Here is a 27,324-nt window from a genome sequence, read left to right on the forward strand (position 1 = left end):
TCAACACCAACTATTCAATTGGCAACCTAGGCACTGGCTCATGTTATGTTAATATAGTTTCAATGGCTCATGTTATAATCAGTGTTATGTTAATATAGTTTCATGTAACATGATAGCTAACTAAAGGTGCAACAGCATACACCTGAGACTAACTGGGCTCTTTGTTTCCAATGAGTGACTGCTATCAGTGTAGACCTTGACTCTATCAAGGTTATGAAGGTCACACAGGCAGTCGTTGAAAAACACGAACCCGACTCGCAAGTTCACATGTGCCTACCACTAAGGCTGGTAAGCAAGAATTTCAATAGACATTTTCTTGAATCGGTTCGTGTGATTTGTATGAGCAAAACGGTTTTACAAGAGATTTTACATCCCAGGTTTGATAAGAATCTCTAAATCCTAAGGAGCAAATGAGATCAAGTCTAAATTCAACATAAAACTGCTGAACTTGGCACCCATAGTCCTGGTTGGTGAGGCCAAGCTCAAAGCCCACACACCCGGTTCCTAGGTGCCTATGCAATACTGAAGCTCTGGGAAAGAATATCTGTGTTGCTAAATTACGTACATACAGCCACTACCCATGGAGGCCCTAATTAAGGCAATAATGGATCATAACCTGAATATGACTTCCCTTCTTTTCCTTAAAAAACACTCCTCATCATGCTTCACAGTAGGCTCAGGCAAACTAACAAACTAAAATTCTAATACTCAGGTTACAAAACCAACCCGGTTAATTACCAATCAAGATTGGAACGAACTAGAGAGCGTTAAAAACGAAAATGGAGGTTTAATGTCCTCACCATCCCGCAACAATTCTGGTAACATGTGCAAAACGATAGACTTGGGAGAGTAAGAACAACCAAAGAAATCCCACCCACTACTACAACTGTTCCTCTCAACCTCTGATAGGGACCAACTTATGGAGGGCATGGGGAGCAGCTGATTATTACACATGCCTTTAAAGCTGACCCGTGTTCTCGCAGAATAGTGTCCTTCCGAGACACAGTTGCTCTCAGCAGTTAATATCTCCGGCAAAAGCTTGTTAAGAAATGACCTCCGGTAGCTCTCATTCAAGACTGCCATAGAGCCCTTTGCAAATTCAAAACCTTTGAGTAACACCATGTAAAGCTCTTGAGATAGAACTATAGCCTTTACAACGACACCAATGCCTTCCACAGCTCCTTTCATTTCGAGTATACACTTTCCTAATTCTCTAATAACTCCCAACTGTAGACTCCCCACTGGCTCTAGAACCCGAATTGCACTCTTCGTGAACTTGAACCCCTTCATTATTACACTCCAGGAAAGGAATTCGGCATAGCCCTTATCAAACATAGGGCCCAGGGTTTTGCCAACCTCTTTGGTCATACTGACCACATTGGCAGCCCCTTCCGAAGCTTTCAAGCCCTTCATAATCACCCTGAAACGTTTTCCCAGCGTATTTTGATTAGACTTAATTGCCTTCTTTGCACCCGCACCAATTGCCCCACTCTTCTTATTCTTGCACAGCTTCGTCACAGTAATAAGTCCTTTGGAGATTTTTACTCCTTTCAGCACAATCTTGACTGTGTTCACACCGAGAATCACGCCGTTTCCTCCTGCTCCAAGACCGAACAAGGTATCGCTGAAAGGGGAACTAAAAGTCTGAATGACTCCTTTAGCAGCCTTGACGCCTTCCACTACTCGATCAGCTGTTTTGACCACGGTAATAATTTCTTTCACCTCATCTTTATGATACGCTTGTTTTGTTAAACCCGTTATTGTGGTCATCACACCTTCAATTCCTAACCCAAATTCTCTCAAAGACTTCTCAGTTAAGAGCCTCGATTCCGCTCCTGACCTAGTTGCAGACTGGTCTAGAGGGCGCTCAGAAAAGTCTCTCAGAGAGTCTGCAAACAGAGAATCCTTTTGCTCTCCTCTACAAATTTCCAACATGTTGTTCTTGCAAGCTTTTGCGTGACTCGATATAGGGCCAGCATTTCGACGCATCTTGAGTGAACTGTATCCTGTCATATTTTGGTTTTTCAGGGAACGAGCACTTGCTGCGTTTGTGGTTGTGAGGCTCCGACACGCTCCTTGGTCAATTCCAGAAGTGCCATTCCTGCCCATAGCTTGAACGTCGTTCTTTGAGTGTCTCTCAATAGTGTCCCCGATCAGCTTAAATGTTTCGCTTGATCTTTGTAGTCCTTTGAGCAAAAAGTATGTCAAGCCCAGACCCTTCCAAGCATCTGCCAACGAAGCTACTGTTGGAGGAACCCCGTCATCAGATGGTGGAAGCTTGGGATTAAAGGGAACAATGAAATCCATGGAATAATATGACGCCCCAAAGGGTCCCATTTGGCTACAAAAGAAAATACGTAACCCTTCTTGAACTGGGACTTGTATTCATTGAGTCCTCTCCGCCATAATGCTGGAAAACTTGTACAGAAATCACAGAATATAAGTATCTTGAACAGACATCAGCACCATAACAGATGGTTCAGAAACCTTCCAATGGACTTCCAGGATATTCCAAGACAAAAGAACGGATTCAAAACATCTCTTGCCATGCTTACTAAGCTCCAGACGTGGAGCAAAGTACGAATTCTACCCAAGTCAAACCTAAACTAGCATACTAACCTTTGAAACCCAGAACCTTTTAAACTTGCACCATCAGATTTAAAATGGACGATGAGCTCAAAGACAAATATAAGCCAACTATGATGTCGCGTGGCAAGAAGAATAAAATTTGCATGACACAATGTAATGACCTTGTTCCTGCAGTTATTTGTTAAAGCACAGCGCTCACGATCACAGTTTATGTGGTAAAATTTGGAAATCTTAGTCGTAGTTGCATCTTCTTAAATCGTTTAAATCACTGATCCTCCTCTGAAAAGTATAAACCCTTCCATGTTGGTGTTTGTGAGTTAATAAGATCCGGTTAAAAGACAAATTCTTACTATAAGCAAGAAAATGAGTTTGAGATATCGGATATCCATCCTCCTACTGTGGATATCCGATGTCTCAAAAGCCTTCAATGCTGATCTTCAGTCACAACTTGGTCGAGGCAGAACTTCAATGGTACTCCGACCGTAGAACAGTAGAAGATATGCAATCGATAAATCCGATGTTCCGAGAGAACTAACCATGATATCCTCTTCTACACACTTCGCAAATGCCAAGCTTCCGCAAATTTAAACCCTAGCATCTACTGATAGTAAGATGCAGAATACAATTTTACAAGAAAACAGTCCGGCCGGTGAGTTAAACGAGTTACAAAACTTTACTGAAAATTCTTTCCGCACGCATTGCTAAATGAGAGCCAAAACGGGCTAAAATGCGGCCAAGAATTCAGAACTGCTGCACTATACCAATCATACATTGCCTGAAGAAGAAGAAGACCAGCACCTAAAAAAACTTTCCAAAAACCTTGTAAGTAGTTGGTCAATTTGAATACGGCCGAATACTATGAGACGTAACAGGAGCTGAAACATCAGCTAACGGGCACAACACTAAATTACACACTCACACACAAAATAGGAAGAAAAACAAAACAGAACTGACAATTGGGGACGTAGCACAACAAAGTATAGAGGGTTCAAAGAATTACGTTACACTCTCATGTAATATCACAGCTCTCGAAAAAATCGCGCTCTTACGGAACCCAGAAAGACAGCCGACAGAGTAAACTCCGTTGAAGCCATAACTAAAGACTACACCTAAAACTGGACACTGGAGCTACGAAACTACACCTACTTCAGCTCCTCAGCACCGACAACCAAGCCACTACGCAGAGTAAATCTCCAGCACCAACTGAGAAACACCAATTCAGTGTCCGCGGAGACATCCGAAGCCCGCAATCACAAACCCACCAAGACCCATTTCGAAAAAGATTTGGACGCAAATTGGCACCAAATGGGGACGCGTTTGGAACGCGAAGAGAAGTGCGGGGTGGGGTAAAAAGCAACGGCAGCGTTGGAGTGGTACAGAGCCATGGAATGTGGTCAATCAGCGTGGGAGCACGCAGCCTCCGAAGGCCCTAGAACCCCTTCGGCTCCTCCAGCCCGAGCCCACGCTCGCTTCGCCATCGCCCGCAGCGGCGACGTCACGCTCACGCATGCTTCTGACGCGGGCCACGCGAAGTCGCTTCTGCGCGCGCATCGCTTTCGACGATGAGCCACGCGTCGCTTCGGATGTGTTCCCACAAATCTGTACAAAATAAAAATAAAATAAACTACAACAAAATAGCATGACTGTACATTTGGATATCAAAATTTGAATTCAGTTTGAAGCGAGCATGGTAGTTTGGAACCTAGGGTTATAACAATAATAACAATGTAGAATTACTATGGTGTGATCTTACTCATCAGGAAATGGCTAGGGTATAATCATTCCAGCTGCATTTCAAACTAGTTAAAAGATTTTCCCATATTCTTATGTGAGCCTACTCCAATATTGCAACTAGGTCTTTATTAATCACAAACAAGCATACACAAGTTCAAGTTCAAAACGAGTTCTCTAGTGACAACACAGTTCTAAAACTTACAAATACTCTCTAACTATTCTCTTTAAACTAAATCAAGTATCTGTTGAATCTCTACAAGTAGTCAAGATAATAATGGATGTAGAATCTAGATGTAGAATGTGAATGGATATACATCCAACACTTCCACTTATCTACAAACATTCTACAAAGAATGCTAATTCTATATCTCTCACTCATTCTTGTGGAATGGTTGAAGGCCAAACAATTGTTGAAGGTATTAAAAAATGTTCCAATGTAGAGGTTTTGTAAGTATGCTTGCAATTTGGTATGTGGTATGAATATATTGAAAATCCATGGTTTGATTTTTATAATACTTTATAATTGAAAAATACTTCATATCTATATCTTTTGTTTTAGAATAGTACTTGAAATTTTTTATAAGGTAATAGCTTTTTAATTATGATAGTAAAAAATTATTGGTAATTTCTATAGTTGTTGTAATGAATTTAGAAGTTGATAAAGCCATGTTATTTCTTTTGTAGATTTTGGTAGTACTACTAATTCTACTATAGTAGATGATATCATTCATTTATGATTATGGCTCCTCCAAGACATAATTATATTTCTATACGTGAATACAAAACTAGTTCTACTTTTTCTATTGTCCAAATTTCCAATAAAATTTGCATCAGCATAGCCAAGAAGACATATAAGTGCTCTATGTGTTGCATAGTATAATCTATACTGTTGTATTCTTTTTAGATATCACATCACCTATATAACAATTGTCTAATGGCTTTGATGGAGTTGCTCTTGAAATAATGACTCCTCATTGATTGTGTATCCAATATTTGATCTTGTAATAATAGCTATATACATTAAACAATCAATGGCTTAACAATATGATATATGTACCTTTGAATGAATTGGATCATTATTCTTTTAGAATTTTTCATATATAACCATGCGTGTCAAAACTTTGTATGGATCTTTAAGGCCAAAATGTAAGAGTATATCATTTATATATTATAGAAAAATTGATCTAGTAATGAGGCACCATTCTTCTTAAAACTTGACAGAGTAGTCAACTATTCCTATTGTAACATGAAATATAGTTTGCAAGAAATCAAAATTATTTTAGAATACTTGAAATCTTAATATTCTATTGTTGCACAAATTATTTTAGACCATAAAGGCTCATTTTTAGTGTGCAATGGTGAGTAGATTTTGCTAGATCTTCATAGCCATGAAGCTAATATATATATATATATATATATATATATTTACTTAAATCTTTGTTCAAAAAAATTGTGCCAATGTCAAATTGTTAGAGTTGCATTCCTTTATCCACATCAAATACAAAAATAACTTTAATAGAATGATAGTGAAATATCATTGAATATGTCTTTGTGAAATCTATTCTTAGCTTTTGAATAAATCTTTTTGCAATCAAGCATGCTTTACATTATTTAATATCTTTGTTTGATGTATATTTTATTTTATATAGCTATTTATTGAGAATGTATTTTTATTGTAGTAGTTTTGGAACTAACTTCTATATGTTATTATCCATTAATAATTGATACTCATAGTCCATTGCTTGTTGCCATGATGTTGAATTTGAAGAAAATATCACTTCTTGATATGATTGGAATTTATATATGAAAGCTCCTATTGATGCTAGAAATATATGAAAAAAAAAGAAATGGTTTCAATTAATAGTAATTGTGAGGTTGAAGGTTTAACATGTGATGTATCTTGCAATGAATCTGAATTTTTGGAGAAGTTATCAATCTTCGAAGTATTAAGCAGAAGCTCATATATGGATTTACAGCAAGGTCTCAAAGATGCTTCATGTAGAGGATTTTGTTGTGGCATCTCATTATGAATAGCAAGTGAAATGGATGGAATGACATCAATATTAGGTTCTAATGATTGATCTCCAACTTATTGGAATCTTCTATTATTCAAATTGATCATGATATTTGGTCTTGCATAAGGAGAATCTTCCACTGATGGAAAAAAAATCTTCCATTGATTGAAATAAAGATTTTTTTTTTTTTTTTTTGTTTTGTTTTGTTTTTTGTTTTGTTTTTTTTTTTTCTTGTGAAATCATTCTTGGATGAATTTAAAAAATTCAAATTTTGATTTTATTGAAGAAATTCTTATTATAAAGTCAAAATCTAATTGATAGTTATGAAAGGAAGTTTTATTGATTTTGGAAGCTTGCAAAGGTATAATAAATCAAGGCTGAGAAGTATAGTGTAAATCAATAAATTGACTCTTGGATTGAATTAGAACTAAAAAAATTGAATTAGAATACCAATTGCAATGGTTAAGTAAAATAAGAATAGAAAAAATACTAAATAAAAGCAAATCAGACTTAATAGAGTATTTATAGCTAGTATAGAAAATCTAATAAAAAATCCTAAAATTAGAAGGCAATTAATTGGTATATTTTTAATATCTAAAGAAAATATAAAAAAATCTAAAATATTCTAGATTCTAATATTAATTGATCATATATGATATAAATAGGGCTCTAATTTGAATATATTTAAGAAATTAACAAAGATACAAAATTTGAAAATAATTAACAAGCATACAAAATTTGAGAAGAATTGGACTTATCAATTGCAAAAAAAGCTTCCAAAACCTCTTAATTGTTGTCCACTCTTCTTTTCCAACTTAAATGTTGATCTTTTAAGACCAATTTCTCTTTGCTAAATAGTTCAATTATTCCAAAAATTAGACTCTGTGTAGATATTCAAGTCTTAATTGCTCTCACTAATTTTTGCTTCAATTCAATGAGTAAATATTATTAGATCTTGGAATCACTCACTGATCTTAAATCTCAAATTTCTATGACCATAATCCACAAAAATCCTAATATGCTTCAATTTAATTCTTGTTGTGATGTAATATGGCTAATAAATGAAAGAAAGAAGAAAAAATTATATTATAGAAGATCTTATCTTAAAATATTATAGAAAATTAACTTAAAAATATAAATAATAATTAAAATGATAATAAAATCGAAAAGTGCTAATATTATCTTTTTACAAAATAGACTTTTATTTAATTTGTAGGGCCATAAATAAAGCAAAATAAAATAGATTGGAAAATTAAATGATGTAGGCATGTGTAGAAGGGATTCAAGAGTAGATTTTAACAAAATTTACCTCATGAATCCAAGAATTGGTACACAAAGAAGACCAATTGTCAACCAAAGTCAAAATCAGACCCTAAAGTATAAAACTAAGCACCTACAATGACTTAAGAGTTTTTTGGTAAATTGGAGAAAAATATTTGAGATCAAACTTAAGAAGAAATTTATAAGCATTGGTTTTATGTCAATTGAATCAATATTTAGTTTTTAAGGGATTTTCAAAGTTAGTAATGTTCTCAATTAATTTAGATTTTAAAAAATAAAAATATATTTATAAATTTAAAGGTTTCTTGAATTTTGTGATGTGTGTACATGTAAATTTTGGATAGTGTATTGGTATACTAGTTTTAAATGTGTATGAAAATTTTAAAGTCAATTAAATAGTTAAATCAAAGTGTGTAAAGGTTTTTGTAGATTGAAGTCTCAAAAATTGGAGTTTGAAGGTTAGTAAATATTTTAAAGATTTTTAGTGATTTTTCAATTAGATTGAAGTAATTTTTTTTTTTTTTTTTTTTTTTTTTTTTTGTATAGATATTAGATTCAATTTTTAAAATTTTAGGTGAAATTTGAAAGCAATTCGATTGTTCAAAAAGAAAGTATTTGCATTGAAAGTTTAGCATTCAGATTGGAGTAAGAGGCTGTCTAACATCCAATTGGATTATTTAGTATTTTTTCAATTAATAAGTGCGATTGATTTCATGTTTTTTGTGCTTTTTTCTTATAAAGATATTAAGAAGTGTACAAATTTTGAATTGATATTAATGGTTCAATCATTAATTATTCAGGTTCTATTTTGCTATAGTGTTTGTTAAAAGTTTATTTAAGATCTAGGATTTAATTAAGATTTGATTTAGGATTTGGTCTAAGATTTGGTTAAGATTAGAATTTGCTTCGAATTTGATTTAGAATTTATCTAGGATTTATTTAAGATTTAAGGATTCATTAGGATTTCATTAGGATTTGACCTAGGATTTGATTAAGGTTCAATTAGGATTTTAGTTAGGATTTGACCTGAAATTTGACCTAAAGTTTGATTAAGATTCAATTAAGATTTTAATTAGGATTATAATAGGATTTTAATTTTTAATATTTTAAAAAGATTCTTTATATTTCTTTTGTAAATTTTTAAAAATTATTTCAATAAGTTAAAGTTTGATTGGATTATTAGAGATTATTTAAAGTTTATTTATGGCTCTATTAGACTTGGTAGAATTATTGTTGTATTATTACTTACCTTCCATAGCTATGTACTTACTGCATTTTCAAGCAAGAATATACATAATATGACACCACTCAATTGATTTTAAATTTTTCATACATATTCACAATAAAAAACTTCTAAAATTTCATCCATAGACATGCTACAAAATTCAAAAAAGCTCCAAATTTGTAAACATATTTTTATTTATCAAAATCTAAAATTGCCTAGAATATCAATAACTTTGAAAATCCCTCAAAACCTCAATTTTGATTTTAATGACTTAAAAAAAAATTTCAAATATTTTTTTAAAGTCAACTCCCAATTCCTACTTTTTATTTTAAAAAAGAGCCTTGGAATTACTATAGGTGCTTGGTTTTGTGCCTCATGGTTTGATTTTAATTGTAATTGGTAATAAGTCTTTTTTTTAGTATTAATTCTTATCTTATTGAAGTAATTTTTATTAAAATTAATCCCTAGCTCCTTCTTATATATGATTATATCTTTTATTTTTTTAAAAATATTTTATTTTACTTTATTTATAGCTCTATAAAATAAATGAAATCTAATTTAATAAAAGATAGTTATAATACTAATAGATTTTACTACCTATCTACCTTTTATCTATATTTTTGATATATATTTTTAATTAAGCTCTTTTGTAATAAAATATTTTATTTTTTCTTTAACTTAATAGCCATATTACTACATAACATTTATCCTCCCTAAATTTGTACATCTTTGGACATATATCAATGATTCTTTAATATGTTGATGTAGAATGCTCTTCTTTGTTCAAATTTTTGGTCTTCAATCTGTTCTTCCACTTCCATTTTAGAGTTACTTAATAGATTTTGTTCTTCTCCAAAATATGTGAATATACTTCTTTTTTTTAATAATTTGATTCGTATCCTTATTATAGGTATCTTAAATTTTATTCCATTAAATTTTTGTAATATGTATGTACCATTGTTATCTTAACATATGGTCCAAACCAATGCATAAAAAAACTTTTGTAATTTATTATGTTGATTATTCAAATTATTATCATAGACTAAGATCCAATCACATTCTTCAATTGGTTTAGATCATAATCAATGTATTATATCAAATCTTTTTTTATTTTTTTCTCTTGCTTCTTTCAACCTTTCTATTATTATTTCAATATCTTTAGATCTTCTTAACAATTTTTGAATTGGTAATGTTAAAAGATCCACTCTATTAAGATCATTTCTTTGGAGCAATATTCTTTATATATGCATTGTTTCTTCTATTAGCATAATTAGCCTTTATTTATACATTAACTTAAAAGGCATATAACTAATCAATATATTGTAAGTAGTATAATCTATCCATAATTCAAATAGTAGTAGTCTAGGCCATTGATGTACTTTGCCATTGCATGCCTTAACAATAAGTAGATGTCTTCACTCACTCTTTCTATTACTTTTTGGATTATATATTATTTTCAAAAAAATTTAATTTTCATGCTTCTAAAGAGTTTTCTTGCTTCTTTTGCATCCAATTCACTTCTATCTACAATAATTTTTTTAATACAATCGTAGCAATAGACAATGTCTTTTAAAAAAATCAACATACACTTTCAATAATTTTTATTCTTAATGCTCGTCTTCAATCATATTTAATAAATCTTCACATACAAGTACCAAACACTTCATTTTTCTAAGTCGAATAGGCATTGCTATTAAATTCTTTATCTATTTATAATATAGTACTAGAGAATAAGTTAGATATAATCCATTTTATTGTTAAATGTTAGAATAAAGTTGAAAAATTTAATTCAATCCTATAAAATTTTCCATATATTTGTACATGCCCTTCTACCAATATTTTTCCTTCAATTTAGTAAAATTTGCTCAAATATTTCCATGTCTTGTCTATAAATATTTATAAAATTCCTTAATAATCTTTTATTGAGCTTTTAAATCACATATTACTAATTTTGGTACTTTCCTTTTCTTCTTTGGATGCTTCCATAAATATCCATTATGTAAAAAAGATCCATAGATTTTCTTATGGATTTTTTAAAATTCTTAATCTGTCCAACCTTCTTATAGCTTTAATGTACTTAAATACTTTCCAACATCTTTCTATTTACTTTCATATAAATCTCTTTAAAATTTTTCTAATGGTATATTCAAAAATACACCTTCTTTTTTTTGATAATCCATTAATATAAAATTTTCTACCTATACCATCTTTCAAATCAATTACATCTTTTTTATCATAATATCTTGTTCTTAATAACGTATCTGCAACTGAATTTTCTTTTCTTGCAATCTATTTAAATTTTGGATTCATAGATTTGATATATGCTATTTATCTTAATATAGTAATATCAGGAGTTGAATAACTTGTAATCATATCCAATAAATATAAACAATTTATTTCTATAACTACCAATGCACTAATTAATTTTTTTATTTATATTTTTTATGGCTATTAATACATCCTATAATTCTCTTTTGATTTGTATATACACTGTCTATCTAACATTCAAAACCTTTGTTCCAAACTTTACTACATATCTATTTCCTTGTTCATCATCGTGTCCAATTGTCCAACCTATTCCAATTGGACTTGCATCAATTGTTAATATCACTAGCCTTTCATATTCATAATTTATATTCTTTACAATTGGAGGTGAAGAAAGAAATTCTTTTAATTTTTTTTTAGTTTTTTTATTTTTTATTTTTTATTTTTATTCTTCTTTCTATTAAATTTTTTGATTCTTTCTTAAAAAGTCATACAATGGATTTGCTATATGTGCAAAATGAGATATCCATATATAATAGAAAATACATACTCCTAAAAAACTTCTAAATTTTATTGTGTTTTTATATTTTTTCATGTTTTTAATAATACCAATCTTTTTCATACTTGGCTTGCATCTATATGATCTACACATATTTCATATCATCAAAACTTATTTTATTTTAATTATTAATTTTTTTCTTTAATAAGATTAAACGAACTTCTTTTAACCTTATCAAAAACTTCTTACAATCATTAATATGACCGACTATAAACTTCCTACATCCCTTTAAATCCAATGTCTTATCTTTTTTTTTTCTTTTTATATTCTTTAATTAGTATATTATTTTAAAAATATATTATTTTTTTTAGAATAAAATTCTTTAATATTTTATGCATTCCATTTATCATATGTGTCATAGAATTTATAATCCATTATAATAATATACACATTTTGATTAATTTTAATGGTATCTTTATAGTTATCAAATTTCTAGCTTTGACAAATGAGCCTTTGGAACTAAAATTGGCCTTAAATTCTATGGTTCATGTGGAATTATAAAAATAACTATAGGTGCTACAATACTTGGATTAATGCACCATATTTCATGTGATTCAATTGTAAATACCTTATCATATTGTAAAATAATTTTTTTGAAATATCTTTCTTTATCTCTTGTCAAAAAATCCTCACAAACAACTTTCAAACTATTTAATGTCAATTTATTCTTAAATTCATGACCTATTTTTTTTGAATATCTTAAATTGGATTATTTAGAAGCCTTTTCAACCTTTTCCTTAAAATTTGATGGTAGAAGCAATGCCTTCGATTTAAACTTCTTTGTAATACTTTTATATTTTTTTTATTTATCTTCATTTTATATTTCTTTACATATTCTTTCATCCCATTATAAAATTTTTTAGAATACATATTTATTATCTTATTAATACCTTTAAAATCTAAATCCAATATCATTTCTAAATTATCTATAATATCACTTAAAAAAGATTCTTCAAACACCCTTGATATGTATTCATCTTCATGAATTACTCCACTTTTCTTAAACTTATGTTTCATATTTTTGATATTTTTTTATTTATCCTTCTAAAATTATTTATATTTTTGTATAAAATATATCTATCCTATGATAATTCTATAATGGCTTCATTTCTTCAATTAAACAAGAGGCCATCATTTCTTCTATTATTGCAATCTTGCTTTATAATGGCATCTAATAAAAAGCCTTTAAATCGTCAAGATTTTGAAATTCTTTGTTTATCTTTGAAAAAAGATGCTCTCTTATACTATCTTGATTTTTTTCATGATTTGTACAAACTATTAAAAATTCTACTACCTTCATTCCATCTTAACTTCTTATCTTTGTTTAGGCCAAACCATCATTTATAATCTTTGTTTTTATTTATGTGGCAATAATATATGATTGTCTCAATATAATAGGATATGTAAATATATCTTAGAGATTTTTTTATTTTTTATTTTTTATTTTTTTATTTTTTTTCATGAATAACATTTCATATCATTACTTTAATATTTGAGTAAGCTTCATATAAATCTTTCTTTGAATTGTTTTTCGATCTGATTATCTATCCATGTTTAGTATCAATAGGTCATTTTTTTTTTATAAATAACTCTTTTGACATCAAATTAATTTTAGAACCATGATCTATTAATGCTATAATTGGTTCTTTTAATTTTCATAATTTTATTATAATTTTTGTAGTAATCCATGCCCAATAATTTTTAGAATAATGACTAAACGCTTCAATCACATCTTCTTTTGTAAATCTAATTTATAAAATATCTCCAAAATTTTATATTTTATCTTTTTTATTTATATTTTTTTTCATTGCCTTTGCTCTTTATATATTTGGTGTCATAGTATCTCTTATAGATTGTCTTTTTTTCTTTATTGTATCAATAATAACTTCATAAAATTCACGCTATGCAATTCTTAGAATTTCATCAATTGTAAATTCAATCTTTTCACCTAAAATTTGTTCTTTTAATATCTCTTTCAAATCTGTAATAACTTCAATATCTAATTATAATTTATAAGGAAGAGCCATTGCTTTTATTTCATATATATATATATATATATTTTAGAAATATTCTTTTATTGTTGTGATTTCTCTCCTCTTGTAATTCTCTTTGATGGCCCTTCATTATTTTCATCTTTCCTTTGTTTTTCTTCTATTAATTCTTCATGTTGACTCCTTGCAATATGAATATGAATCAATAATCCATCTATTGGATTATTCCACATAGTAACTTACCAAATTTTATTGCCAATAAGTTTTAAATCATCTCTAGTAAATTTTTCTTTTTAGCATAACTCATTGCACTTGACGACAAAGAATTAGATTTTTTTGAAAATTCAAGATTTATGCTTAAATATTTGCTAGGATTTGCTTCCACCTAATATGTTGATGCTTCATTACTTGAGACTTTAAATGCTTCTTTTGTAAGTACCTTCATCCTTCCCTTACTAAAATTTGCCTCTAATTTTTTTCTACTCTCTTTTAAGTATATCCTACCATCTTTGAAAAAAACTTATTTGCATGATACCTTTGTAAAATCTTTACATGCTCTTCTTGAATGATCCATGCTATCACATCTCATGCATTTATGCACTATATCTTCTATTGGTTCCAATATTTATCTTGTTGATATTTTTGATGATTGACTCTTTTCTTCAAATTTTTTAAATTTTATTTAAAAATCTCTCATCCATTATATGATTTTATCAATTTCGATTTCTTCTTTCTCTGATATAACTATTGAAGATTGAATTATAGTCATATGAAGATTAGTAGACATTTTTACTTTAGATGTTTGCAATAGTCTTTGAATATCCATCCTATTCTTTTTCTTTTCTTTTTTTGCAAGTAATCTTATTGCTTGTTTCACTTCTTTTCAATTTATTATCAATTCTTTATTTTCTTTTTTATCTTCAAGCAAAATTTTTAACTTCTTTTGCAACTCTCTATCAATTGCTTGAAGTAATAAGTCCACTTTGGATGGATCTAATAAGTGTCTTTTCTTCTTTGATAAATAAAAATAATATCTTTTGAACTCTCTTAATAATTATGTTGCTTGAAGATCCTTCATAGGCCTTTCAATCTATTTAAAAAATAACTTCTTTGTAACTTGCTTATTATCTTTAAAAAAAAATTCATTATTTAATGCTTGAAAAAATTTCTCTATAAATCTTCAAAATATTTTATAATAGAATTTATATGATTTCTTGTTTTTTGTACATAGACTAATTCAAATAATTGAACCATCTCTTTTTAAGAAACAAGCTTCAACTCTATTTTTTTTTCATAGCATCTTAAATACTTTGTAATGTCTTTTTTTTCAAATTAATAATCTTATTTACTGTTGATTGTAATACTTTGTTTGCTATACCTTCTTTGCAATCTTAAAAATATTTCTATTGCATAAATAAAGCAAAAGCCACAAACATGCTTACAAAATTGAGATCAAAATACATACCTTATTCTCTACTTATAGCTCTACTTCTAACTCCACTTGTAGTACTAATTGAAGTACCATCCAAAGTATCTCCTTCCATTTTTTTGCTTTCTTTCTTTATAATTCAAATAAACCAAAAATTTCTAAATATCTTCTATCTCAAGCTTTTTACATTGGATTCATCAAATATGTCATATTATGTGTCTTCTTATTGTTACGGACATATGCATGTAAACCAATAATTACATGTATAAATAGATAGAAGTAAGTAAAAATAAATAAAAGTAAGTTAATTCTATAATATTTACTATGGAAGCTTTTTAGAAGCTTCATAGACACTGCTTTGACTTTATAGGTGTCTTTAATTGACTTTTTGGATTAGAAACGTGATCAATAAGTTGGCCATGTGCTACACATGTTGTTAGCTTGAAGACCAAGCTAACTATGTGACCTACACATAGAAAAACTTGTCTTGTAAGTCAGGGCATGTTTCCTACAAAGTCAACACATATTGAAGGTCCTATAGAATATTGCTACATAGCCTCTAATTAGATAGTATATATAGAGACAAGAGTGAAGCCCTCTTCACTCTTATCAACTCTTTTCTTACTTCTAGTCTAGTTTCAAGGGTTTCTAATTTTCTTATCTTTTGGCAATAGTCATTTCAATTTCTTTCTTAATATACATATTGAGTTATTTCTAATTTATCATCTTTCTTTGAGAAAAGTCTCACTTATTTATTTATCTTTATCAAGTTCTTGTTCTTGACAGATTGACAAGAGTACACTTATAATATCAGAGCTTTATCTAATCTTGATTAAGAGTGGATTATCCCTTTCTCTTGATAAGAGATAAGCATATTAGAAGTTGTAGATTACCCTCTTCTAAACTAATTGTCCTTAGTATTTTTTTTTATTCTTAAGTCCTCTGTTCTATTTGTCTTAAGCAATATTAGATATTTTTTTTTTTTTTTTTTAAGTGTTATTATAGCAAAACTTGCTGAAATGAAGAGTGCAACGGCACAAATGCAAGAACAATTCAGGGAATTAATACTTGCGATGTATCAATTCAACTTACAACCATAAGGAGCAACAAGATTGGTAGGAAGTGAAGATATAGAAATGATTGAAGCTACTTCAACATCTGCACCAAATCATGTCCCTTCTCTTATAGTGGAACGCCCTTCCAGTGTTAGAGAACCTAAAATTGTCTTACTCGAGAAGTTTGATGGCACCAGATCAAAGTTTAGAGGATTTATCAATCAAGTACAACTTGTAATTGAACTTCAATCCCAAAGCTATCCAACTCTAGAGTTGTAAGTTAGAATCATTGATATGCTTCTTTTAGATTCAATATTATCATGGTTTTTATCTTTTCTTAAACGACAAGATTCAATATTGGATAATCTACAGGCTTTTTTGGTGAAATTTCAATCCATGTATGGAGAACATGATGCAATTCGTGTTGCAACCAATAAGTTCCGTATTTTGCAATAAGGCAATTGATTAGTAACGTTGTATGCTTCACAATTTCGATAACTTGCAACTGATATCAAGTGTGATGATGTCGTACTTGTTAGCCAATATCTCTATGGATTACAATATGAGGTAAAAAAAATTAATGCTCAACTTATCTGATCCTCAAACATTGAGTCAAGCAATTGACTTTGCCGTAAAGTGCGACAATCAACTTTTTGAATTTTGATCTGAGAATAATATAAGTAGACCTCAATGTTACTATAATTGAATGGCAACAACAACATCTGTTGAATACATACATTCAGAAGTAGAGGATATGCAAATTGATGTGGTATATTTCAAACCTCTTATGAACAAGAAAAGACTCATTGTCGTCAGCAAAGATTATGCATATATGGTGGAGAACCTAAGCATATTGTTCAATATTATCCAAAAAAGTGATAAAATTATAAAATGAGGAGTACGACGATCAAAGAAGATAGCATGTCAGAAAACAAATTTATCTAGCTACAATAAGGATAGTGCGGCTAAAACCTTGTACAACACCTAGTGAAGGTCCTATTCTCTCCTCAAAATCCTCTTCATGTTTTACGATAAATGTTATTCTAGGACCTAAACATCACAAAGCCTCTGCCTTGCTAGATTCAGGAGCCTCAGCATGTTTCTTAGATGAAAAATTTGCTAAAAGATATAGCATACTTTTAATGAAGAAAACTAAACCTGTTCATGTACAAGTCACAGATGGTCGTCCATTGTCTTTAAGGGATGTTACTCATGAAACCTTTCCTATAAATATAGCAACTAATAGTCATAGTAGCTTTATAATATTTAATATCATTAGATCTCCCTCTAATCCAATCATTTTAGGTTTATCATGGCTAAAAAAATATAATCCTAAAATAGATTGGACTTTTCATAATCTTGACTTTTCTAAAAGTATAACTAAGAATGTTGTTAATCAAATAGAAAGTCATAAGTCTAGTACAATTAAATTTGTATTTATAAGTGGAAGAGCTTTCTTGCATGCTGCAAAAGAAGGATCACCTTGTGTCATTTATGCCACACCTATTTCTATTGGTGGAAAGACTTCAAATGGCATTCCAAGCTAATATCAAGATTTTCAAGATGTATTTGAGAAGAAAAATGCGGATACTCTTCCAAAACATCGTTCCTATGACTACTCAATTGTCCTTCAAGGAGAAGTATAATCGCCATTTGGACCAATCTACAATTTATCACAAAATGAGTTAGTTGAACTCAAGGAGTATATTGAAGAGAATTTTGCCAAGAACTTCATACTCCATTCCAAATCTCTAGGAGGAGCTTCAATTTTATTTGTGAAGAAAAAAGATGGATCATTGTGGATGTGTGTCGATTATCGAGGACTCAACAAAATCACCATCAAGAACATGTACCCGCTATCTTTGATATCTAGACTCCATAATCAATTGAATCAAACTAAGATCTATACAAAAATAGATCAACAAGGAGCATACAATCTGGTACGCATCAAAGAAGGAAATGAATGGAAGACTATGTTTCGAATAAGGTATGGACATTTTGAATACAACATCATGCCTTTTGGACTTATAAATATACGAGCAACATTCTAACATTCAATGAATGATGTCTTTCGTGAGTTTTTCGATGATTTTATTGTCTGTTACCTAGACGACATCTTAATCAATTCTAAGAACTCAGAAGAACATGAACTTCATGTTCACCAAGTATTATAAAAATTAAAAGATGCAGGACTCTATGCCAAGATAAAAAAAAGTGTGTATTTCACACTACTCAAGTCGACTACTTAGGATTCATCATTTCAAATGATGGACTTATGATGGATCCTAAGAAAGTTCAAACTATTATAGATTGGAAGATTCCAAAGAAGGTAAGAGATGTCCAATATTTTTTGGGATTTGCCAACTACTTTTGGATCTTCATTGAAGACTTCTCTCAAGTTACAGTTCTACTTACACGTTTGACTTGTAAAGACAAACTTCAATGGAATCAAGAAGAAAAAGTAGCATTTGAAGCTTTGAAGACAACCTTTGTTTCTGCACCAATCTTGTATCGTGTCAATTTTTTTGAGCCATTTTTTATAAAAACACATGCACTAGACTTTGCTTTGAGTGCCATATTATCATAAATGGGAATAGATGATAAAATCCATCCAATAGCTTTTTATTCCAAAATTTTTTCAGCAGTCGAGATCAACTAGAAGATCCATGACAAAGAACTTCTTGCAATCGTGTATTCGTTTCAAGAATGGTGCCATTATCTAGAAGGTGCTTCTAATCCAATCACCATGTACAAGAATCACAAGAATCTTAAATATTTTATTTCAACACGTATTTTGAATCATTGCCAAGCTTGTTGGAGTATGTCTTTATCAAGATTCGAATTTAAGATCACTTCTCTACCAAAAAAATAAGAAGGTTTGTTAGATGCACTCTCTAAATAATCTTACCTTATACCAAAGGAAAGAGATGCTACTTTTGATCAACAACAAACAATTGTCTTTAAAGCAGAGCATCTTCATCTTCGAGCAATGAAATCAATACCAATTGTTGATTCAACTTTCATTAAGCAAGTTCAGTCAAGTATGTCTTTTGATTCTCTTATTTGTGATATTAATAGAAATCCTTCAAAGTCTTATGATACTTTCAAGTTTGAATTTAAGAAGAATCTGCTATATTTTGAGGGACGTCTATATGTTCCAGAAGGTGAAGCTTGATTACGCGTTCTTCAAGCTCATCATGACTTTCCAATAGTAGGACATTTTGGGTACAATAAAACTTTGGAACTAATATCGAGAGACTTTTGGTGGCCACAATTATGAAAAGCAATCAAAGATTTTGTACAATCTTGTGATGTTTGCTCAAGATTAAAAACTCCTCATCATCAACCTTATGGACTTCTTCAGCCATTATCCATTCCAGAATAACCATGGTCTTCTATTTCTATGGGTTTCATCACGGATCTTCCAATCTCAAGTTTTTATGACTCTATATTTATGATAGTAGATCATTTTATCAAAATGGCATATTTTCTACCATGTACAAAATCTATCACAGGTGAAGAAACAGTTAAGCTCTTTCTTGACAATATCTATGGCTATCATGGATTATCCAAGGATATTATATCAAATAGAGGAACTCATTTTGTATTAAGATTTTGGTGGACTCTTTTCAAGATTCTAAAAGTGGATATAAAATTATCTTTGATATTCTATTTTCAAAGATAATTTTATATCCACTTCATTAACATGCTCAATATATCCACTTTTATATGACATAGTTTGAGCATGTTAATGAAGTTTTAGAACAATTTTTAAAATGTACCATCAACTACCAACAAGATGATTGGACAACTCTTTTGCCATTGGCAAAGTTTGCTTACAATAACACGGTACATTCTTCTACAAAATAAACACCTTTCTTTGTCAATTATGGTTATCATCCACAACTTGATACTTTTGACTTTTTAAAAGTTGATAATCTTTATTGCAAAAGACTTGGTAATTCATTTGTCAGAGCTACATGCAACGATGAAGGCGTAGTTAAAAGAAGCTCAAGAACAACAAAAGGTCAATGTGGATGTCTATCGAAGAAAACAACCACCATTTTACATGGGTGATAAGGTATGATTACTTTGTCGCAATATCAAGACCACTCATTCTTGTGACAAGTTGGACTATCAAAGGCTCGGACAATTATGGTTGTCATTTTACTTATTTCGGAAGAAACCTCCCAGAATAAATCCATATAGGGAAATTTGAACACAAGAAAAGACCATGTATATGAGCTCCAATTATTAGGGTCACATAATTAACCGCTACTACTGAATGCTTACTCAATAATTAATTAGCTCAATTACTTACTCAATAGTTAATTAGCTCGGGGTAGTACAAGGAGGATGGGAGAGGAGAAGAAAATGCCAGACTATGATAGTCATGAGCCGAGGGCCAGACTGCGATAGTAGTGAGTTGGGGATAAGCTTGGTGCTATCTCTTCTTCTTAATTTTCTTATTTCTTTTGTATTAGTGTTGATTCTAGTGAAGAGAATCAATTTAATGAATTAATGTTTGATTTACGAAGTTGTTTATGGATCACTGTTTATCAATTGTTGTGAAAGATTGAGGACGTATGGAAGTTTCCAGTCACTGTTTATCGCAAGGTTGTAAGTTCAGTGGAAAGAAATTGTAATCGAAGGAATTATCTTCATCAAATTTTGTAGATTGGAAGTTGTTCGTTTTAGGATTTGAAATATGCTTGTGTGTTTGTGAATTACACAAAGTACTAAAATCGTTGTCATGGATGTTATTGTATTGATATGAGAGAGTGGACAGTAAAAAAAAAAGTTAAGTGTTCTTTGGTAAGTAATTAGTTACTCAATAATTGAGCTAGTAAGTTAATTGAGCTGTTAAATCTTCATTATACGCTTCCAATTCTCGAACCTAAGCTTCCAATTGGAAGATTCTGGCATTTTTAACTTCCAGTTGTTGTTGCTGCTGTTGCAATTTCTCCTCCAATTTTCCAATTCTTACTCTCGTTGAGGCAAATATCTATGACTGACCAATACTGACCAAATCACTCTCCAATTTTGTTACCTAATTGTTTCTTTTCAAGCTCCAATGCCTCTTTCTTCTCTCGTTCCATCTTCAATTGAGCGTTCATCTTCTCCTGTTCCAATCTATATAATTTGTGAGTTTGTAGTAATTCTTGCCTTTGATTTTCTAGGATATGTTGAATCCTCTGTTTTTTCTTTGATCAATTTTTTACTTTCTCATCCAATTCACGTTTCACTTGTATCTTGGATTCTGATTCTACCTTGATAACTTGTTCTTGTTCCTTGTTTTTATAATTTTGCTCCAATATTGTTTTCTTGTTCGCTTCTACTTGCCTTTTTAAGCTACCCTCATCTTCAAGCTTACTCACCATAAGTTGTAGCTGAGAAATTTGACCCAATATAACTTCCTTAAGATTCCACCCTTCCGTTATATCCCGTTCAAATTCTAATTAGTTGCTTTCCTTTGGAACTGGTATTGGTGTTGTTATCTCTATTGTCGGTCGAATTGGAACTCGCTCTAGTGTAAATATTGGTCTTGCTTCCCGTTCTGCTGCTCTGTTGGATTCTCTCACTTCATACACCATTACCTCTGGATTAACTGTTCCCGTTTGTAAACTTGGAACTACTGGTTGAGATTCATGTTTCAATATATATTCAATCACTGAGTTTACATAATTGGAACATAATAGTGAAGCAAACTTCCTCGTCTTTTGCTTAGCTCCCAATTCTGCATATATCCTTGTAGCCACATAAGCTGCCTAATTGAATACCATGCCTTCTAGTGTTTCTATCGCAGAAAATAGTAATCGCTTTGCCATGTAGGTAGTATGCCGATTCAATGCTAATCACTTCTGAACGAATCACATCCATTCCATAAGTTCGGGCGTAAGTGCCTCCCGTACCTTCCATCCTTGATTTTGCTCGAGAGACGACATCCCTCCTTTGAAGTAGCTTCCTGGCCTGAAATCATTTGATGCTTCTCCTCCCACCTCAAGCTCTCCGGTTAGTAAATGTAAAACCTTATATAAGATATTCTCATCTATCCCAATCAGGACTCCTCTTACCACATTCGAACCATCCTCTAGATCATAATTTTTTATATATTTCACCAGTCGTTCTACATCAATTGGTGGTAGTTTATCTGATCCTCGCAAAAACGTAAATAATTATGCATTTTTAAAATCTTTTTACCTTTTCAATGACCAACATATATCTAACTTCTTAGATTCCATGTTGGTGATAATTACAAGAGACGGCGATCCCAGATCGCACTTAGATCTCACATTGCGGTGACTTTTCGATCATTTCGGTGCTCTCTTTGCTCTTTCCATCGATATTGTGAAAATCAAACTCTCAATACTTCCTCGCACTAACATTATTGCTAATTACTATCATAAAGCTTACAATTCAAAGCATAATATCTAAAATTTATAACAATGAAACCTTCTATGAGTGGCCTATTCCTAACTGCTTATTCGGGGTCAGAATCAAGAACATCTAATTCAAAGTACCTTAATCTCATGTCTAATCAAGAATGTCTAATTTCTTGACTAGTCAGTTTCAGTATCCAAAGCTAACCATCAATCATTTACTAACTATCACAACCTTTCCAATCCTTTTGGTAATCATTATTACGGAGACTCTCTCCCTCCACTGAATAAACCCATCCCAGGTTTACGTACAATACAGACGTAACCGGTTTCCATTAACACGTGCTGTGAAGTGGGTTCCTAGAAAATCTTCCAATTGAACGGAACCATTAGGGAAACCTTCTACCACCCGATATGGCCCATGCCATCGTACTTGAAATTTATCGAGAAAGTTGTTAAAGCAGCTATCATAAAGTAGCACCAAATCATTGGGCATAAAATATTTCGATTGTAACTTATTGTCGTAATAACTCTTTTTACTGCATTATGTAGCTTCCATGATCAAGAGAGCCGTAGCCCTCGCTTCATCTAATTTCTTCAATTGGATTAACCTATATTAAAGAGAGTCTCTGTCTCCAAAACGTTCATCCAATACAATTCGTAAACTTTGGACTTCCAATTCAATTGGTAGAATTGCCTCTTGATCGTATACCAATTGAAATGGAATAGAATTGGTAGTTACTTTATACGCAATATGGTACGCCCATAAAGCTGCAAACAATTTAGTGTCCCAATCAGTTCCCGTTCTTGAAATAGTCTTTATTAAGATCTTGCATAAGATACCGTTTGTCTTTTCGATCTGCCCATTGGCTCGTGGATGATAAGGTGTAGTTTTGCGGTGCTTGATCTCATACTTCGCTGTTAATGCTTCAATTGTGGCATTAAGAAAATGTGTGCTACGATCACTAACCAATTCTTTTGGATAGCCAAAACGAGTGATAATGTTCTCATATAAAAATGTTACTACGGTACTGGCATTATCAATTTTTGTTGCCATGGCTTCCGCCCATTTAGTTACGTAGTCCATGGCTACTAGAATATACCGCTTTTGTCCATGTCTTGATGCTGGTGCAATAGGTCCAACAAAATCAATTCTCCATTTCTCAAATGGTGCCTGTGCCAAGATTGGTACTAACGGTGTCGTGTTGTAACACGAGTATACAGTGAAAATAAAAAGAAAGGAGAATTTTATTAATATTCAGTTACCTCGAATATTGGGAGCATCGACCAACTCCAGTACAAATACTGAGTGGTCAGGTTCAGTGACTCCGTTACAGTCAGCCGGGGCATACTGAAATGCCCCGTTCGATTCCAATAACGGGAGTCAGCAGGAAGAGAAGGACCAATTCACATGACGGGTTCGAGGAGCCAATTGGATCCAATTTCGATAATCCAATCCGGGTCCTCTTACCCAATATGAGACCTGTATTGGTGGGGCAACCCAATGTAGTCTAGTTACGGAAAATCCAGGTCTTACTACGGGTCTTAGCCAATCTGACGCGAGGACCAATTTGACCCAGTTACGGGAAATCCAGGTCTTACTACGGGTCTTAGCCAATCTGACGCGAGGACCAATTTGACCCAATTACGGGAACATCCAGGTTACTACGGGCATCTTTACCAATATAGGACCTGAATTGGTCGGGCGACTCAATGTGGTCCCGATTACGGGGTTCGATTCTGTTTCAGGCTGTCCTGTTCTCTGTGCCGTCTCAGGGAACGTTGTTTTCGGTAAATGGATTTCTTAAAGGTAAAAATGGAGGAGAAAGCTTGGCGGCGAGAGCCAATTTCGAATCCAAGTTGAGGTGAGAGCCAATTTCGGATCCAAGCTTGAGGTGGGAGCCAATTCCGGATCTAAGACGGAAGATTGAAGAAATTCAGAGGATAAGGTTAGGGGGGATATAGTTTTGAGGGGGGTTTTTTTGAAGATCAGGGGAATTAGAGAGAGGAGCTTCATGCTTCGGGTCGGGGAAGGAAAGACATAGAATTTGGATTTTTCTTCTTCGTAGAGTTTTGGGAAGACTGAGGCAATCGCTGCTGAAGTTAGTGTTGTAATGGTGAATCGGGATTTTTAAATGAAGTGGGTTTGAATACTCTTGACTGTTTTGTAAAATCGAGTTACGTCTGTGATTGAAGGATTAAAGGGGTGTCTATAGGATTGAGTATGCGGAGTGAATGAAATTTATTGGGTTAATCTAACAGGACAGTCTGTGGATACAAGATCGTAAGTACAAAGGGGTATTGAAGATTAACAGTTTGGGTTGTTCGGGGTTCTCTGTAACGTCTAGAGACCTATCGGCTGGGGCAAAAAGGACTTCAACAAGCAGTCGAAGAGCACCCGTATAGATTTACTGTACATTGTTGCAGTCGTTTATATTCCAGCAGTCAAAAACTGATAGACTGCGTGACTATCGGCGAATCTCCATCCTACCTTCTACAGCCAGACGCCCGGCGTGTTCTCGAGCAGGAAAGCACGTAATACGACAACAGCATCGCTGAAGTATCCGTGGATTGATCAATTTGTTGATAGGGATCACAACTACGAACAAATTGGTGCACATCAGAAAACATTGTGGGCTACCAATAACGAGCCATTAAAGCCTTGTGAGTAGTATTGTCTCCCGTAAAATGTCCACCACAACTATCCAAATGACATCCTTCCAAAATTATACGAACTTCACTTTGAAAGATGCAACGCCGTAAAATTCCATCCCGCCCTTGTTTGTACAAGGCATCTCCAATCATGGTATATGATGCACTTTTTAAAATCAAATGTTTCTTTAATTTTTCATTATAAGAAATGAAAAAAGTCTGAAATGTTAGATATTGGATCAATTCACCATATTCGGGTGTAATGACATCCACAGCAAATAGTTGTGCATCCAGAAGAACATCATTTATTGGCTTATTATCCAGTATATTAGATAAATGGGATAAGTGATCTGCATTGGTATGTTTCTTGTCGGGTCTAACATTAATCATAAAGTTGAATTCCTGGAGAAGTAACACCCATCGAGCAATTCGTCTGCTCAATTGAGGTTTATTTATCATGTATTTAAGCGCATCATGATCAACGTGGAATACAAATGAGTATCTAAGTAGATAGTGGCAAAATTTCTATACAGAGTAGATCATTCTGAGGGCCTCTCATTCGGTAGTATTATAATTTCGTTTTGCAGCAACAAATTGTCGGCTCGCATAATATATGGGATGATCTAATCTTTTTTCATTTTTTTGACTAAGAACGGATCCAATAGCAACATTGGACGCGTCCACATAGACATGAAACGGTTTTGTCCAACAAGGTATTACAAGAATTGGGGCAGATACCAATTTCCGTTTCAATTTGTCGAATGCAAAATTATAGTCTCCATATTGGGTTAGATCCGTTTGACGGGGGTTTCTTTAACAAGTGGATTAATAGTTGACAGATAATCGCAAAGGATTCAATAAAATGCCGATAATAGCTGACATGGCCGATGAAACCGCGCACAATTAACACCGTATCTGGCTTTGATAAACCTAATATACGAGTAACTTTATCGGGGTCCATAGCGATATCTTCAATAAAGACAATATGTCCCAATAGTTTTCCCGATGGTACGCCAAATTGACACTTCTCCAAATTTAGAGATATTTCATACTTGTCACATTAATTCAAACAGTTATCCAGACATGCTAGATGTTCAGCCATTGTGCTAAAGGTGTAGAAATCGTCCAGAAATATCTCCATTGATAAACGTAGGTAAAGTTGAAATGCTTGTATCATTACCTGTTGAAAAGTAGCCGAGGCATACATAACCCAAATGGCATTACTTTATAGGTGAATGTATCCCAATCTGTGGTAAACGTAGTCTTCAAGTGATCTTCTTCGGCAATTCTTATTTGATTATATCGCAAAAATCTGTCAAAAAATGAGTAACATTCATGTCCGGCCACTGCGTCCAAAATATTGTCTGTAAATGGTAATGAAAAATAGTCCTTCTTAGTAGCCACATTTAACTTTTGAAAATCTTGACATATCCTGATTTTTCCATTCTTCTTCAGTACCATCACAATTGGCGACATCCATGCACTATGCAGAACAAGATAAATAAAATCTACATCGAGAAGTTTATCCAATTCTTCTTTCACTAAAAGGAAATATTTTGGATTAAGCCGGTGTTGTCTTTGAAGAACTGGCATAATACCCTCTAGAATAATCTGATGCTCACACACGTCGGATTTGAAAGAAGACTAGTTGAAGACTACGTTTGAAAGGGAATTCCTTTCAAATCCACATACGACCACGCAAAGGCAGATTTGTGATGGACAAAAAATTGTTTCAAAGCAGCCAATTTTGTACCGATAATACCGACATATATTTTAATTAGCTGTGGCATTTTGTTGGTGCCTAGGTTAATAGATTGACACACAAGGTCTTCAACAACCTCTGATTTAATTGTCTTCTCTTGATCTGAATATCTTGTATTATCCGACATATGAAAACCACCCAAATCTGGTTCCAATGTGCTGACTCTATTGACTGTGGAATTGTTCATCCATTCGGTAATAGTATGATCCGAGTTAGTCGCATCCTCCTGATGCAGTAAATATTTGTTGGGACTTCCACATTGAGAGACTCCTGCCTTTGCTGTTGAAGTATTTTATCATACCCCAAATTGCGTTGAACCTATAGCATCATCATCTGTCTCAATCGATTGACTCTCGTTGTCCAATGTAAATTCTGATTCTGGCAATT

At 32.3% G+C, this 27,324-nt stretch overlaps 1 protein-coding gene across 6 annotated transcripts; it reads right to left on the bottom strand.

Annotated features, from left to right (window-relative positions):
* Positions 1–311: 311 nt before the first annotated feature.
* On the bottom strand, positions 312–3,990 carry LOC112296131 (uncharacterized). Of its 6 annotated transcripts, none has more exons than XM_024548342.3 (2): positions 3,590–3,990; positions 312–2,410 (listed from the first exon to the last, which is right to left on the bottom strand). In XM_024548342.3, exon 2 carries the CDS (start codon positions 2,335–2,337, stop codon positions 742–744), a length of 1,596 nt encoding a protein of 531 aa, XP_024404110.1. In that variant the 5' UTR covers positions 2,338–2,410; positions 3,590–3,990; the 3' UTR covers positions 312–741. The 6 variants fall into 6 exon arrangements, with proteins under 6 accessions (XP_024404110.1, XP_024404109.1, XP_090100805.1 ...); XM_024548341.3 differs by having other exon boundaries at positions 2,940–3,884; XM_090244679.1 differs by having other exon boundaries at positions 312–2,418; positions 2,620–3,870.
* Between the last annotated feature and the right edge of the window lie 23,334 nt (positions 3,991–27,324).

Source organism: Physcomitrium patens, chromosome 19, assembly GCF_059467195.1.
Source record: "Physcomitrium patens ecotype Gransden chromosome 19, ASM5946719v1, whole genome shotgun sequence".
In the NCBI taxonomy this organism is placed as follows: domain Eukaryota; kingdom Viridiplantae; phylum Streptophyta; class Bryopsida; order Funariales; family Funariaceae; genus Physcomitrium; species Physcomitrium patens.